This window comes from Tetrahymena thermophila, assembly GCF_000189635.1.
Source record: "Tetrahymena thermophila SB210 genomic scaffold scf_8254572, whole genome shotgun sequence".
NCBI classification, from domain to species: domain Eukaryota; phylum Ciliophora; class Oligohymenophorea; order Hymenostomatida; family Tetrahymenidae; genus Tetrahymena; species Tetrahymena thermophila.
Genome location: NW_002476343.1, coordinates 34,324 through 52,261, shown reverse-complemented (window position 1 = coordinate 52,261; position 17,938 = coordinate 34,324). Strand labels below are relative to the sequence as shown.

At 19.9% G+C, this 17,938-nt stretch overlaps 5 protein-coding genes across 5 annotated transcripts in view; 2 read left to right on the top strand and 3 right to left on the bottom strand. All coding sequences in view use genetic code 6, as the record gives it.

The window, feature by feature from the left end:
• Positions 1-1,419: 1,419 nt before the first annotated feature.
• TTHERM_00890100 (hypothetical protein) lies at positions 1,420-3,202 on the top strand (the record flags this gene model as incomplete). The annotated part of the gene is made up of 2 exons (XM_001020301.3): positions 1,420-1,619; positions 1,711-3,202. 2 exons carry the CDS (start codon positions 1,420-1,422, stop codon positions 3,200-3,202), a joined length of 1,692 nt encoding a protein of 563 aa, XP_001020301.1.
• Positions 3,203-4,931: 1,729 nt separating this feature from the next.
• TTHERM_00890090 (hypothetical protein) lies at positions 4,932-8,122 on the top strand (the record flags this gene model as incomplete). Its single annotated transcript, XM_001020300.2, has 11 exons — positions 4,932-5,239; positions 5,294-5,377; positions 5,458-5,550; positions 5,603-5,701; positions 5,756-5,851; positions 5,907-6,008; positions 6,070-6,165; positions 6,224-6,334; positions 7,173-7,301; positions 7,765-7,812; positions 7,882-8,122. 11 exons carry the CDS (start codon positions 4,932-4,934, stop codon positions 8,120-8,122), a joined length of 1,407 nt encoding a protein of 468 aa, XP_001020300.2.
• Positions 8,123-8,360: 238 nt separating this feature from the next.
• On the bottom strand, positions 8,361-9,803 carry TTHERM_00890080 (hypothetical protein; the record flags this gene model as incomplete). Its single annotated transcript, XM_001020299.3, has 1 exon — positions 8,361-9,803. Exon 1 carries the CDS (start codon positions 9,729-9,731, stop codon positions 8,361-8,363), a length of 1,371 nt encoding a protein of 456 aa, XP_001020299.2. The 5' UTR covers positions 9,732-9,803.
• Positions 9,804-14,239: 4,436 nt separating this feature from the next.
• TTHERM_000889080 (hypothetical protein) lies at positions 14,240-14,803 on the bottom strand (the record flags this gene model as incomplete). The annotated part of the gene is made up of 2 exons (XM_012798640.1): positions 14,240-14,293; positions 14,345-14,803. The coding sequence occupies 2 exons, from the start codon at positions 14,801-14,803 to the stop codon at positions 14,240-14,242; spliced, it is 513 nt and encodes a 170-aa protein (XP_012654094.1).
• A 2,999-nt stretch (positions 14,804-17,802) lies between these two features.
• The window catches only part of TTHERM_00889070 (hypothetical protein), a gene marked incomplete at both ends in the record, with an annotated part of 824 nt that continues 688 nt past the window's right edge, over positions 17,803-17,938 (bottom strand). The window contains one exon of the mRNA XM_001020297.3: positions 17,803-17,938. This exon is cut by the window's right edge and continues 332 nt beyond it. Coding sequence (XP_001020297.3) covers positions 17,803-17,938 — 136 coding nt within the window.

Sequence of the window (17,938 nt, the reverse complement as noted above, 5' to 3'; positions counted from 1 at the left end):
ACCTCCTGCTCTCGTTTTAGATAAACAAACAAACAAAAGAGAGTGAGGCTAGGGATTTTATTAAAATTATACTCACCCTTTCTGATTTTTTAGCACTAAAATATAACAAATTTTACAGTAGTTTATTAAATAAATTGTTTTTTTATTTTAAAAAATATGATTTATTTATGATGTAATAACCTTAAAAGCATTTATCATTAATATATATGTTGAAATGCACATCACGCTATTTATTTGATGAAGTATTTTTATAATTTTTGATTCAACTAATTCATATTAGATCTAATAAAAAACATGATTATTTGGAATTCTTTTACATCAAAATGTTTTGAATATTTAAAATATGCAAGACTAAATTAATATTTAATAATTTTAATCAAATAAACAAAATTTTCTCGATTTGTTCTTTTTTTAAATTTATTAACTTATAATAATGAGTTACTTGTTTGATTTAATTTATAATAGAACATTCTCTCAGCTAACAAAAAGAGAATAATATTCTGTAGAAGAATATTAAAATTTGACTAAATTACAATATTGCGTAAATGCTTAGTGATTTGAGTTATTATATTTTATAGAACATTAAAAGAAATATTTATTTATTTATTCTAAAGTAGTTTTTTCTTTTGTATGCAATATTTTGTTTAAAATTTATATTTTACATATTAATCTAATTTTAATAAATCTCGCATTTAATTTATATTTAAATATAATATTTAGATAGTATAAAGCAGTAAATAAATAAATCAACAAAATAAAAGACCAAATATAATATATTAATTATTAATTTAGTTATATATAAGTAAGCTAAAACTAAAAATTTGAATCTTTAAAGTAAAAAAAGAAAATGTGAATTATATTAGATTGACCGATCAAAAATAAAATTCTGGATAAGAAAACTTTTAATCGGTCAGTAATCTATCGACTTTTTCTTTGTATATTTCTAATCGAAATTTAAATGCAAAGTTAATGCATGCTGAGATTAAAATTTGGCTTTGAAAGTATTTAATTTTGAAAAAAGATTCAATTTATAAATCATTTAAATGCATTAACTTTTTTCTATTAATTCTAAATGAATTTAGAAAAAAAAAGGAAGGAAAAATGAGATCATTCTTGAAAAATATTTGATATTGACTTATGCATTATTAAAGTTAAATGATTTGAATCAAAAATTCTTAAATAATGATATTATAATCATGATCAATTATTTATACTGTGAGTACTTTCGTTATTAATAAATAGATTTTGTTAGAATTGATTATGACGATTGCTTATAATGCAATTTAGCAAACACTTTCATTTATTAGCAATGAATCTACTTATTATATTAAAATTCAGACAAAAGCAAAAAAATATATAGAAATTAAAGAAAATATATTCAAAATAACAAAACACAATTAAATACAAATTCATTATATTATGGTTGATACATAATATAAATGTCGCAAACACCATTCTCAGTTTAAAAATAAAATATGTCTCGACAAGGAATGCTACACAGGTAGAAAATTTGAGGTTGAGCTATGTGAAAAGTGTTGCAAGAATGGTCATTTATAGCATTAAACTGTCTCGCTAGAACTCTTTTTGGAATACTTAAAAAAGGGATTATCTGATTTGAGGTACTTTATAAAATGAATAGATTAAACTACTTCAATATATTAAAATATTATAAGAATTATATTAAAATATTTATTATTTTAATTCTTTTAGGATACAAGAATTGGAAAATGAGGAAGGATTGCCTAGAGACATTTAAGAGGTTGCAGCTTTTTTGCAGAATGAACTTGCTAATAGTAGCGTGCCTAAAAAAACAAGATAATATCTTTTTGACAGAGTAAGAGAGTTCCATAAAAAAAGACACTTAATCTTTAATAAACTCTCCAAAAAGCTTAAAATATCAAAACAAAGCTCTTAGCGTATTTTTAAGACTCGTTTGCTTTTCCATTACGCAAGAGATTTGTACTTGGGCTTGAAAAATAGCAATCAGATTTAAAATTTTTCTTATATTATTTTGCCTGTTTTCAAAAAAGAAATTTCACTGTCTTTAAATTTTACTAAGGAAAACTACTTTAATCCTTCAAGATATCAATCTTTATAATTTCCATCAGAAATAGGTTCTTCTCATTCATGTTGCATGTAAACAAATTGCGTTGTGTCTTCTTCAACTAAATTGTAGCTGCTTAGCAATAATAATTAAATGGCTATTGAGTCAGAGGGTAATCAAATAAGTAGTATGCAAAATATATAGGCAGAAGGTTAGAGGTACAAGCTTAACTTAAATCTATTTTAAGGATAGCAAACAAACAACTTTATATTTGAAGGGAAATGCTTGCAACCTTCGTATTACATGCAAAAGATGTTTCTAGTTGGAAAAGGATTTGTTGCTTACTAATGCTCACGCCATTTATATTATTATAACTTGCAAAACAATTAACTGTAGATTATACATTCCCTTCCTAAATTGCATAACATGCAAATGATGGTTGAAGAATTAAATTCTAAAGAAATGTGTATTTTTGAAGGAAATGAGCTTAGAATAGTCTGCAAGCTAACAGGAGCTACTCTTTGCTCTCAAAAAACGGAACAAGTTAATTAAATTAGAGCACTTAACTCTTCAAAGGTAGCCTATTTTAGTTAATATGTAATTCATATTTGGGATAGAGATTCCCGCAAGGTTACAAATACAATTAAATTGAATTTACTTGCAATTCAAGATATAATCGAAATAAGCAAAAACAGAGTATGTATTGGAGCAAATGATAACTTTCTATTTATCTATGATTTGGCGAAAAAGAAATTTATTAAAAAGTTAGATTTGGAACCCTATCAAAAAGATAGAAACTTAAACTGCGATAATTTGATATTTACTAAAATCAATAACAACTAAATGTTGACTAGCTTTCGTGGATCTCGATGTATTTCCTTCTGGAATTTAAATACTTACAAATGCATTCGAACCGTAATGCTTTAAAATGATTCTCTATTTTCTGTAGCCAAATTGAACTGCCATGCTTTAGCTTTAGGATGTTTAAATAAATTCCATATTTTTGACACTGTTACTGGTGAAATAGTTAGAACAATACATACTAAATAGTAAAACCAAGATGGGGATGAGCGCCCAGAATTAATAGGTTGTATTTATTCATACGATGATAAAACAATACTAACTCTTTCTTAGAATTGCATCAAAGTATTTAATTGAACTAAAAACTTATCTCAATATAAGAAAAAGTTGGCTGATTGAGAAGAAAATTTGATATTAAAATGATCTACCAATCAAGAGAAATAATATTTATTGCTTGATTGATTTTATCAATAGAGTTTAATTAATTAGACTCGAGAGGATAGATCAATAATTTTACTTATTTTACTACTACTATACTATACTATAAACTACAAAAAACTATATAATATTAAGTATTTTAGAATTATCACTCATTCATTCATTTATTATTTTTATTTATTTTATTCACTTTATTTTCTTTGTAATTTATACAAAACGTTTATCGTATTTATCCATTTTTATTCATAAATAAATAAATATCTTTGATGCTTTACCAAAAGTTTTGTTTCTCATATTTTGAAATTTGTTTATCTATTCTGGCAAATGACTAAAGCTCTTTTTTATTTTTAGTCTTATTGTGTTTTTAAATCATTCATATCCATTTAAATATTTTTCAATTATTTTTATTCATAATTTGAGTATAAAATTCTCTATCAACCATAACTAAAATAGACTTCTCACTTACATTTCTAAATTTGAGGATCTATGATATATTTTTTGATTACCTAAGGAAAAATAGTAATTAATTTACCTTAAAGTAAAGCAGTAAATTTGAATTAAAAGATAGATAAATAAATGATATACATTCATTCTATTAAAAATTAAAAATGTAAGTAAAAGTTTATAATTTTTTGAAACATTTAAAAATCTACTTAAATTAACGCTATTATTTAAGACATAAATAACTCAACTCAATAAATATTTTATTTTTTAATCTATTTGCTATCAAATTAATTTGAAAGGAATTCTATCTTCTTTGAAGTAACAAAAAATTTAACGCCTTAGGATTTCTAAATTTTACAGTTTATAATGAAATAAATAAATAGAGATTTTGGTTCGCTAATTAAATAATGAGTGGATATTTTTATCAACTAAAAAAAAAAAATATCAAAGTCGAAAGAAAAGAGAAATTAGCTAGTTTTTTTTTATCAAGATCAACATATAAATAAAGTAAATAAATAATATATAATTGTAATAAATTATCTTTTATTGAATGATGATAAATATTAATTTATTAATCTTCATTTTAAATATTCATTTTAATAATTTTTGAAAAATATCTGTGTTAAAAAATATCTATTAATAAGACTTGCAGTAAAGTAAAAAATCATGATTATAATTTATAATTATGTAAAAAAAATGTGTGAGTGGTGTTGGATTAAAATAGTCTTAAAAAATTTACTAGATCAAATAATTGATAAATAATATTGTTTACAATAAATAATATATCTATCTAAGAATATTGATTGATAAATATCCTATTTTTATTACTTTCTTAATTAGATATCATCCTCTTCTTTAAAATAATAAATGGCTTTTTTCAATTAAATTTGTTCATCAAAACATAAACAATAACTTAAATTATATTTTGTGGTTTTTAATTCATAGAGAATAATTTTTCTCAAGCAGTAAACTGCTTCTAAAAAGTAATACTGAAATAATTTAAATTAAGATTTAGTTTTTATAAAATCTTAATTTGATAAAAATAATCATGAATAAAAATAAAATATTGAAAATTGAAAAATATTTTAGCAAATATTTAACCAACTATAAAAATTTAATTTAAAATATCAAAAGTAAAAACAATAAAAAATCTTTTAATTTTGTTGTTGTGTTTACTTTAATAAGTAAGATTGAAAATTAAAATATGTTGCCTCAGATTTAATTAAAAAGTTTTTATTTGATTTTCGATTAGTAAAAAATTCTTGTTATATTTAAAAAATATATTAATAATATAAACAAAATGGGTTAAGATTAGAGTAAAAATGAAGGAAAGTAATAGAAAATAGATGAAAAGAATTAATTATAGAATGATAATTAATTAAATATATAAAAGCTAAATGACTAGCTATAACCGCCTTTTAATAGATAATAGTTAATTATTAATGCCTACAAACCTTTGTCAGATGACATTTCAAAATATTTAATTTTAGATAAAATAACCATTTACTTTAGGTCAGAATTTTTATATTATTTTAACTAGCTTATGTGAATATTTATTAACAAAAGAGAAGAGGAAGAAAATTTAAGATTAAATGCAAAAAAGTTTGGAATCATTCCAACAAGTTTGAAGACATTATTCCTTTATCTCGAGTAAATTTTTAGCTAATTAAGTTGAAGATAATGAATGATATATTGATTGATTTATTTATTCATTTACTGAAAAATTATAGAAACATAAATTAGCAAAGCCAGCAGTTTAAATACTTATGTGAGCAAATAAAATATCTTCCAAAAGGGATATAAACTATGAGATTAGATTTGAGGTTAAAATTTATAAAAATAAAATCCTACTTAATTTTATTTTATTATTTCAAGTTGTTAGTTTACAAAAGTAGAAATCAAGCTCTCTTAGAATTTGTAATAGCTTATAAAAAATCTGCCAAAAACACTTTCAAATTTATATTTGAATTTAACGTAAAATATAAATAAAATCAATTTATTATTTTTTAAACATTTCTATGAATTAAGTAAAGTTAATTGCAGCGACTAAAGTCTTTCTAAAAACTTGCTAGAATCACTACAATTTCTACCAAAAAATATAAACCTTTTATAGTTTATAGCTATGTAATAAAAAATTTTAAACCTAATTGTAAGATAAAAAAAAATAGTTTTATAAAAGAGATTGCCAGATAAATGAAGACCTATTAATGAAATTTTGTTCTAATTTGAGAGAGCATTTTGGAGAATTGTATAACTTATAGGAATTAAACTTGTTTTTTAAGTATTTTAATATTAAAAATAAATGAAATTGTTTATTCATTAACTATTTATTATTTTAATAGCAATAATACAATAAGAAAAGCTTCTAATAAATAAGTACTTGCAGAATGCTTGAAATAAATTCCTGATCAAGTTTTATCTCTTCAGCTTTAATTTTAGTATAAATTTAGTTAATCTCATAATAATCTATTTTTTAAATTATTTTTTTATTAAAAGGGTTAATGATATTTCTTTTGAAGAAGCACTTTAAATAATGGAGTCATTAAAATTTATTAATCCTAATCTCTTTCATTTTAAGTTTGAAATCTACCCATTATACAATCAAAAGTAAACTAACTTAAGAAAATATTTATTTTTTTAGATTTAATAAATAAAAGCAATTTTAAAATAGTATTTATTTATAATATAATCAAAGCTCATTTTTTTTAATTTGATGCAACAAAGTGAATTAATAAGCTGCAAATTGATACAATCAATAACTTATCAATTTTTATATACTTATTTTGATTTTTTCAAATTAAAATTTCTAAATTAAAAATCAATTAAATGAATATATCCATATAAAATGAATGAAATTCATTTAGATTTTTTATTTATTTTTAGTTAAATAGAACCTTTTGAAAACTCAATCTTATTGTTAAACCTATTAATTTTGTTATCAGATTTTAAGAATATATAAATAAATCTTTTAAACTTTTCACTTTATTTATTTATTTATTTATTTATTTTTGTTTGATTATGAATTAAATATATATATTATACATGTACTATATAAACATTTTCATCAGATTTAATATGAAAACTAATGAATTCAATTTATTTAGAAGAGAAATTGATTGAGTTTTTTCAACAAAAAAAAACTTTTTTCAGAAATTAAAATATAGTTATATAATTTTTGATGAGTTAGCTTAGTTAATTATTTCAGTTTTTATATTTAAATTAATTTAATTTTTAATACAATTTGGATCTAATAAATATTTGAAAAATGCTTATTATATATTTGAAACTATAAACTGTTAAATTAAAAACTGAAATTAATTATCTTTCTTGCTCATTCATTAATTCATATTAGAGATTAAAATTTTGTGTTCAAAATTACTATTGAAAAATAATTTTATAGTTTTTTTAATCAATTTATTTATATTTTTTTAACTTAATATAAAAGTAAAAACATTACTTAGCATCAAAAGCTTAGTTAGGAGGATTTAAATTTAAGAGAAGGAGCTATTTAATTGTTAATTAAATTTATAGAAAAATGCAATCTAAATAATCTACAAAATGGTTATTTTTAAATGTAAGTTTTTTTAATAAAAATTATTCTCATCAATCATTTCAATAAAATATTTATTTCTTTAATATGTGATAATGTATCAATTATTTATAGCTCAATTTTATAACATTTAGTAAAGTACTAAGTAAATCCTGTTTGTTGTTTTCTTTGTAAGTACTCAATCAAGTTTTATAAGCTGTTTACAATTTTATAAATAAAAAAAAGATTAATTCTTTTTAAACTTTTGAATGAATCATGCTGCCTTTAATAAAGAATAAAATTAAAATTTTTAAGCTGATGAATTAATTAATTACTCTATTTTTTAATAAAATTGACATATGTTAATTTAATATAAAATAAAATTGATACAAATACATACATACTTACTTCTTAGTTAATTATCTATAAATCATTTTTGATTTATTTAATATTATTAAAGTATATTTATATGGTTATTAAATTTATTTATTTATTTATTTATTAATAGGAGAGATATTAATATTTACTTAAATGAAGGTTCAATAGAGTGGTTTTGGTAATTATTTATAGCAAATTATTACTTAATATACTCAATTAGAAAAATTTCTTATTTATTAATTAAAAGGAAAGGACTTGGTTTAAGTTGCGATCTTTTATTTTAAAATAATCCTCACTTTTTAGATCTGTTTATTAATAGTAGATTTAGATTTTCATAGATATAAGGAGAAGTTTTATAAAATATTTAAAAAAAGAAAAAAGAAATTCTAATGCATGCTATTAGTTACAATAAAATCATTTCAGCTCCTCTTTAGAAAGCTAATCCAGGAGCTTAGATAAAGCTAAATTTTTGGGATTTATATATGTGAAATAATTAAATTATTTTCATTTTTGTTAGTTGATTTTTATACAGCTCATAGCAAACCTTTATTTATTGTATATCTGTCATATTTTTTAACAAAAATTACTTTAAAAATTTAATAAATTGTTTTCTTTTCATTAAAAAGTATTTGTTTCCATTTTTTATTTTTTGAAGTTTTCAACAATCATATATTCATTTATTTATTTTTTCATTATTTTTGTGTAATATTATTTTAAAGATAATAATCAATAAAAAGCTTGATCATGTATTGTTTTATGTTAGATACTATTATAGTTCGGCTACTACAAATAGACTCTTCGACTAACCTAAGCTGTTTAAGGTCTTACAAGTTAGCTTTACTTTTACTCAGTTAAAATTTTAGATAAATTTTAAATACGATCTTTGTAAATATTTGAAAGTATTTATCTTTTAGAGCCTGTATTGTTTTCTGAAGCTTCAGTTTCTTTTTCTTACAGTTTTTCATCATAACTGAGTTGCCTATTTGATTTTATATAGCTTTATCTCCTAGATTAGGTGGGTAATGTTTACTAATCTGCGCCGTAAGGATCATATCCAACAGTTTAATTGCTTTAATGATTCTTATTTTTTTATTACATTTCTGAGCTTATATTATTAGATTTATTATTGTTGCCTTTTTCTTTGCAGAAAAAGGTGTTCTAAGTTTACGAAAATTTAAATTGATTTTAGTCCTCTGAAAATGATCGAGCTTTTTTCACTTGATTGCAAGAAGGAGATAAAGTTAATTATTCTACATTTTGTTTGGCTTTGTTTTTTACAAGCTTTCTCTTTAAATTCTTGTTAAAAAAATTATTATTTTTAAATTCACTTTTCTTCATGTAATTTAATTCAGAATTTTGGCTTTCAACTTCTTTTGCTAACTACTTTTGTAGCTATTTTGCCATTTTTTCTTTCTGCTAATTTGACTTTTTCATGTATTGATTGAATAAAAGCAGCGAAACATCAGAAACCTTTGTCTGATGCTTTTTTTTATCCTTCCTGAAAACAGGCAAAAGATAAGGATTCGGTTCAAAAAGAATAATACCTTAGTAATTCACTCTCTTAGCAAATAATTCAGTGTAATTCAATCTCTCCATTTAGAAAGAATCTGAATAAAGTTGAGTGTTACTTTTGAGCTGATCGTAAATTTGCACCTTATTTTTAACTAAATTCTCATTTAAAGATTTGTTGCTTTATTTTTTGGATAAATTTTTTTCTACCGAAGGTTCATTAGACTTAGTTTTAAATAAAGATAATGATCCTTTTTCAAATAAAGATCTTGAATATCTCTTGCTCATTCTGCTAGACATGAGAGATCTTGCTTCAAGATCTACAGTATTTGATATTGTATAATTAGTGTTTTTATCATCATAAAAATTATAAGTCTGATTGCTGCAGTTATTAGTGCTATACGATGGCTAATAAAGAGAAGAATCATTACTTCTGATTGTTATTTGCTTCATTATTATTTCTAAGTTTCTCAGAAAGCTTGCTTGAAAAGAATAGCAAAGATTTATTAAATATACTCTAAATTTTATTCTTCTAATTTAGTATAATATTTTGAATTTAACGGAGATATTTAATGGTATTACTTGCATTTCTTTTTTCTATTATTTCGGACAAATGTTATATATACTCCTTATATCAAAAGCATTACTTGTAATTAATTATTTTTGTTTATTTGTTTGTTTGTTTCTTACTTTCATTTCTTTACATTCTACTTTCTACTCAATTTTACTAGAATAATTGAGTGGTTTCTCGATATAAAATTGCCTTCCCAAAAAGTTTACTCTCTGCAAAATCAAATTTCTTAAAATGTAAATTTTATTTTAAATTATAGTTTTTAGTTTACAAAAATCTGATTTTAAAGCAAAACTAATATTTTCATTAGTTTATTTGTTTATTTGTTTGCTTGTTTGTTTGTTTTATTTGATCTCAAAAAGAAATTTAAAAAATATAAATGGCATTAAATTTAATAAATTAAGTTTTTAAATAAATAAATACTTTTAGTAAAAAATACAAAATTGTAACTTAAAATAATTAAACAACTAAAGTTAATTGCTAATTAGAATTTAATTACTTTTGGAAAATATTTATTTGAGATTTTATAATCTGAAATATATTAAATAAAATAAGATTAGAAATTAAAAAATAATAATAAGTAAATTAAATATTGAGATTATTGATAAATTATGGATATTTTTAAATATGTTGGTTGCAGGTAGGTTATTAATGTAAAATATTATGGATATATTATAAAATATGTTAAAAGTTATATTAAAAAATTAATTATATTTATTTCTAGATTATTATTCAAACTAATCAACAAATTTTATATTTATTAATTATTAATAATTTTTTATTATTTTAGATAATTTATTTAGAATTGCTACTAAATTCAGATTTAATGTTCAGAAAAAGATTATATTGTGGTTTAAATTTAATATAAGTATTTGTTTGTTTGTTTGTTTGTCTAAATAGTAAGTAATTTATTGTTTTTGATTAAAAAAAGATATTTTTTAAATAGACAGACAGACTCTCTCTTTCAGTTTACATGAAAAATCATCAATATAATATAAAATAATTTTATCTTATTAGCAGACTATATTATAAAATTACTATTTATTTTCATTTTAAACTGTACAGTTAGTTATTTAGTTATTGAATATAGACAAAAGGATTTAAATAAAAAATTTATTTTATAAAATAAAAAGTAAGTTAGTTAGTTACTATCATATAAAGCTTAGTTTTATGGATGGATTGATATTCAAATAATGAAAAAGTAAAACCCAATCAATATCTTGTCTATTTATTTTTTTTCAAATCATTTATATATATTGCTAGGAAATTTAAATTAAGGTACAAAATGAATGTTTTTCAATTGATTTAAAAATTTAGTCTGTCTGTCTGTCTTAATAATTTTTTAACTATTGCTATTCCAGATATTCAAATACCATGAATGAGATAATAAACATTTTGATTATAGCTATAATTTTGGTTATAATTAATTAGAATATATGAAATTATGAAAATTTAATGAAATTAAAATTTAGAAGTTGCTATTTTAATAAGATAAAAATTAATCAGGTATATTTTTTTAAGTACAAATGATTACTTATAATAAATATATATATATATATATATATTTTTAATAACGTTGAATAAACCTTAGAAGCTGTCTGTCATTCAATTAAATCAGATAAACCAAATTTAAATTATAAATTAGTTAATTTTAACAACTTTTTAATTAGTTTTATTCTGATTTTATAAAATCTAGATTTTTTTATATTAAATGATATTAACTTCTAATGAATTTTTTAAGTAAAATAAATTTACTTTACTGCATGCATTACTAAATAATTAACATTAGGTAGCTTTGAAATATAATCAACTAACTTTGAATAATCAAAATTTATGAATCTGTTGATTTATTTATTTATTTATTTATTAATTTATATAAATTAGTTTTAGTTAGAGTGAAAATAATACTTTTATTTAAATCATAATAATTATAAATAATAAAAAAATTATAAATAAATTTTGAAATTAATTTTTATTTTACTACATCGATAGATTGAGGTTTATTTATTTTAGATTTTAACAATTTAGTAATGCTTCTCCTAGTGGAATTTAATCTTCTAAATGCATATACTCACCCATAATTATTAGTTATTTTTAAATTTAAATTTGATCCTAATAATTTAATTTTTAATTACCTAAAACAAAGAGATAACTTTTCTAATCTTTTGCAATTTTTCAAAGATTCGAATAAAATATTTTTTTCTTCTAAACTCATATTTTTTTTATGATCATTTTTAAATCTTTATATAAAAATTTAAATTTAAGCATTTCTTTAAAATTAACCTTTAATTTTAATTAGTTACTGAATATTTAGTTCTAAAGAAATAAGGGTATTACTATTTGGTAAAAGTATTGCTAAGCCGCATGAAGATTAATAAGAATTCTTGTTTATGCTTTATTAAAATTTTAAATTTAAAATAAGATAGATAGTTTAAAAGCTATTTTTTTCTTAATATTTATTTTATTTAATTAAAAATCTACTTTAAATTGAGCTTTAAATTTTTAAGTTGTTTTAATTGTTTTTAACAGTTAAAAAATCCTGTTTACAAAGACAAATCAAGATTTTTTATATTCTTATTTTAGGTTATTTCATTATATAATGCCAAAGCTCCTTCAGAATTGATGAAATTATACCTAGGATTTAATAAAAATTATTTATATTTTTCAAAAAAAAAAAAATAAATTTATAATCTAATGTTTTAACAAACAAACAAACAAACATATTTTTATTATCAAAATTATTATTTTTCTATTATTAAAATTAATTAAAATTTAATCAAAAATGATAATCCTAAAAAAATAATAAGTAAATAATATAAGCTACATTAAATCTATTGTAAAGCTTTCTATATTTTGACATATGCTTTGTACCATATTACATATTTTAAGGCCTCCTTCTGAATCAATTGAATTGTTTCTTAAATATAAATTATTTTTAAATATATTAACTAGCATTAAGAATAATTAAAGAAAACAATAAAAACTAACTTTATCTAATTTTACCTTAAAAAAAGCTACAGATTTGTTAGATTATCATTTTTTTGCATTTAAACATTTTATTAAATTTCCATTAACAAGTTAAACTAGCAATTACTAAATATTTTTATAAATTTTATTTTAAGATTTAAGTATAAATTGTAAAAAACTTTACTTTAGCTTTAAGATAAGAGTTTAAAGACTTTGAATGTTTAAAGTGAACATTAATAATTTAGTGAAGGTATGGCCTTCTATTCTTTTATTGCTTTATAAAAAAATATTAAACAAAAATAAAAAACTATTTACAAATAAAACATTATCATTTATTTATTTACTTTAAGTTGATTTCTAAAAATTTTAGAGACTTATAGTTTTGCAAATTTTTTCCTAATTAGACTATCTACTCTTAACTCATCTCAATTTAACTAATAAAAATAATTTCATTTATATATTTTTTAAGCAAACATTCTTAAAAAATAAATATTTAATGTAATAAAAAGTTTAAATTAAAAAAATTACTTAAGGTTAAGTGATAAATTTGATAAATATATGCATCCTTTTAATCCGTTAATCAAGTTTTCTATACCTGATGAGTCTAATAGACTAATAAAAATATTAATTATTCTTATTGATATCTAAATTTAAATAAAAAAATTGCTAATTAAATAAATGTTTACTAATCTGAAATACTCAATTTTGTAAGTTAGTTTAATTTTGCTAACAACTTTCCTAAATTTGAATTAATTTGCTTTATTTCTTCTTCGCGGCCTCTTCTTAAGATAAAAATAAAAAATATTTCTTAAAAAGCTTAAAAATATTCTATCTAAAATTTTATTTATTTTATTTTTTATTTTTTTATTAAAAAAATATTTTACTAAGAATGAATTAAATTTATTTCAATATTTTGTATCATTCTGAGTGTACTTATAGTTTATTCTGCTTTTTAATAATTTTCGAAGCTCACTTTCTGTTAAAAAGGAACTAAATAATCATCTTCATTTTCTTAATCTTTTAAATATTCTAATTTATTCAGAATATTAGTTAGATTCACTTCTTTAACTTAAATAATTTAAGCTAATATGTCTTAAACATAAATTAGTTATTAACCATTCAATAAAACCAAATAGGGAATAGCAGGTTATAGCCCCAAAGTTTAAATCAAGTTAGTTTCCTATTTATTTAATTTTCTTTTTAGGAAAATCTCAAGAATTATCAATCCTAGAGAGAATAAAGGATCCTAAATATATCAAAGAAATTAAAAATATTTTTATAATTTTAGATTAATCAACTATTTTAGAAAATCAATAAATTCTACATAATTATTTTAATTGATCTATGAATAGAAAGTATTTCCTGGCTATAACTCTTTTTTTTAAATTAAAATGAATGAATAAGTAAAAAGATTGAATAATTTAATATCTTAAATTTTTACCTATTATGAATTCATTCATTTCAGCACAGTAAATTACATTTTTTGAAGATATATTTTTGAAATAAATTCTGTGCAAGGCTAGAACATTTAAACCTCTTATTAATTGGTAAGTTAGAGTCAAAACTTACTGATAACTGAATTTAAAAGTTTAAGACATCGTTTCTAGATCACCTAAATATTAAAATAAATTAAAAAAATTTATTTAAATGAAATAAATATTGCCATCACTGCATTCGGTAACAATAGCATAAATTCCATAGCTTTAACTCTAAATAATTTCAATTACTTTTTAGATAAATCTTTCATTTTCTATTTTTTTTAATGTCTAGATAATTTTTTAAAATCCTTATAAATTTTTTTCTTCACGCTAATTATAAATTTATATCTGAACATATCTCTGATGCTTTACAGAATATGCTTATATTTTTTATTATTTATCCAAGTATCTTTCAAACTTAAATTTGTTTTGCTTTAAAAAATCTTCAATTTATTAGGATTAACTTAGATGTTGACCCATAATTTGGTCTCAGCTAATTTTTATTTTTACCTTGTTTATTTTTATATTATTTTCTTTATAGCTTTTATTTTTTTTAAAATAAATTTTTATTTAGATTTATATCTTAAGATTAATAAATAAATTAAGAAATCTAATTTTATGATATCTTATTTATTTTTTGTCATTTTTAAGTTTATATTATACCTTATTTGTCACCTTTAAGTTATTATAAAAGAATTTTGTATTTGTCAAAAGCAAAAATATTTATTTAATGCAAGTATAGAAAAATAAATATTCCTAAATTCAAAGGTTTTAATAATTAAGTTTTTGTCACCTTTAAGTTTTTATTATAGCTTATTTGTCGCCTTTAAGTTATTATAAAAGAATTTTGTTTTTGTCAAAATCAAAAATATTAATTTAATACAAGTATACAAAAATAAATATTACTAAATTCAAAGGTTTTAATAATTAAGTTAGTTTTTATCACCTTTAAGTTATTAAATATAAAAGAAATATATTTTTATAATATAAAATAAATGTCTTTTATATCCTAAATTATAAATTGAGCTTATTTCAAAAAATTTATTCAAAAGGGTATTTCAAATAAAGTTGGGATGAGAGGAAATTTATTTTTCCATTTTATTGAGTTAGAATAATACTAAAATCTAGCCATTATTTTTTTCATATCCTGTATAACTAAGTTTTACAGATTGATATTCGAAATTAAAAATTAAAATCGAATATCATGTCTATTTTTTTCAAATCACCTGGATTGCAAGGAAATTTTTTTGCTTTACAATATGAATGTTTTTGAATTGAAAGCCTAGTCTTTATTAATTTTTAACTTTATCACAGATATTGAAATATGAAGAAATGGATAACAAAATGTTATTTTAATAGTAATTATTTTTGTTGTAATTAATAAAAACAAATGAAATGATGAAAATTTATTGAAATTAATATTTAGAAGTTGTTATTTCAACTAAAATAAAAAATTAATCACTTAACTTTTCTAAGTAGAAATGATAATTTATTTTAAATATATGAATTGTTAATAAGATAATATATATCATATAAACTGTCCTTTTACATAAGCTAAACCATAATTAAAATATAACTTAGTTAATCTTAACATCTTTCTCATTATTTTTCTTCTGATATTTTAAAAACTAGATTTTTTCATATTAAATTATTTTAACTTTTAATAAATTTTTTCAGTAAAATTTACTTTTATGAATGAATTACTAAATAATTAACATGAGGTAATTTAGAAATCTAATCAACTAATTTTTAATAATTAGATTCACTTTTTCTGTTGATTTAACAAAATTATTATTAATAATAAAAAAGCCATGAATTTTGGAATTAATTTTTATATTATTACGACGAAAAGTGGAGGCTTAATTATTTCAGATTTTAGCAATTAAGTAAAGCATTCCCTAGTAGAATTTAATCGTAAAAATATTCAAACTCACTACTAATTAATTATTAATTACTTTTATATTTATCCTAATAAATTAATTTTTGCTTACTTAAAATACAGAGATAACTTTTTTAATCTTTTGCAACGTTTCAGAGATTTTAATAAAACATTTTTTTCTTCTTTTGTCATATTTTCTTTTTTATAGCCTTTAAATCTTAAAATAAAACAAAAAATTTAAATTGAAACATTTATTTAAAATTAACCTTTAATTATAATAAATAAATTACTCAATATTTAGCTCTAAAGAAATAAGGTTACGAATATTTTATTATATTATTGCCAAGCCACATGAATTTTCGTTTATACTTTATCGTTATTATTATTTAAATTTTATTTTCGGATAATTCAAAAACAATTTTTTTTCGTAATATTTATTTTTCATATCAAAAGTAATTAAAAATTTACTCTAAATTCAGCTTTAAAATTCTAAGTTGTTTTAATTTTTTTTAACAGTTAACAAATCCTGTTTATAAAGATATATCGAGATATGTTATATTCTTGTTTTAGGTTATTTCATTATATAATGCCAAAGCTCCTTCAGATTATATATAATTTTTTCTAGGATTTAATAAAAAATTATTTATATTTTCAAACAAAAAATTAATTTATAATTGAATGTTTTAACTAACATATTTATATTATCAAAATTATTTCTTTTCTATTATTAAAATTAAAATTTAATCTTAAAATGATTATCCTAAAAAATATTACTTAAAAATGAAAATAAATCAATAAATAAATAAATAAGCTAATAGCTTACTTTAAATCTAATGTAAAGAATTCTATATTTTGACATAGGCTTTGTATCACCTTACCTATTTTAACGACTCCTTCTGAATTAATTCTATTGTTTCTTAAATATAAATTATTTTTAAATATATTAACTAGCATTAAGAATAATTAGAGAAAACAATAAAAACTTTTTCTAATTTTACCTTAAAAAAAGCTACAGATTTGTTAGATTATCATTTTTTAAAATTTCAAGATTTTTTTAAATTTCCTCATATAAGCTAATTTTGCAATTTCTAAATATTTTTTTAATTTTCTTTTAAGATTTAAGTTAAATTATTAAAAATTTTACTCTAGCATTAAGATAAGAGTTTAAAGGCTTTGGATACTCAAAGTGAACATTAATAATTTAGCGAAGGAATGGCCTTCTATTTTTTTATTGCTTTATAAAAAAATATTAAACAAACATAAAAAACTATTTAGGGGGTGGGTGGGGGTCATTTTATTTAAAATTATAAAGACATTTTGTTTGAATAAATATTTCTAATTTAATTTTGAATGTAAATATTTTTATAATCCCAATAAATACCTTCCTCCATTTTATTCATTTTTTAATCTTGACCCCCAAAATATTTTCAAATTAAACATGTTCATTTATTTACCTTAAGTTGATTTTTAAAAATTTTAGAGACTTATAGCTTTGCAAATTTTTTCCTAATTAGACTATCGACTCTTAACTCATCTCAATTTAACTAATAAAAAATAACTTAAATCAATTTAATTTCATTAAAAGATTTTTTAAATATTCTTAAAAAATAAATATTAAATGTAATAAAAAATTTAAATTAAAAAAATTACTCAAGTTTAAGAGATAAATTTTATAAATAAATGCATTCTTTTAGTTCGCTAACCAAGTTTTCAATACCTGATGAGTTTAATGGACTAATATATATTTTAATTATTCTTATTTATTCATAGCTAAGCTAAATAAAATGTTTACTAATCTGTAACTCTCAATGTGGTAAGTTGATATAATTATGCTAATATCTTACCTAAATTTTAATTAAGTTGCTTTATTTCTTCTTCGCGGCCACTTTTTAAATTAAAG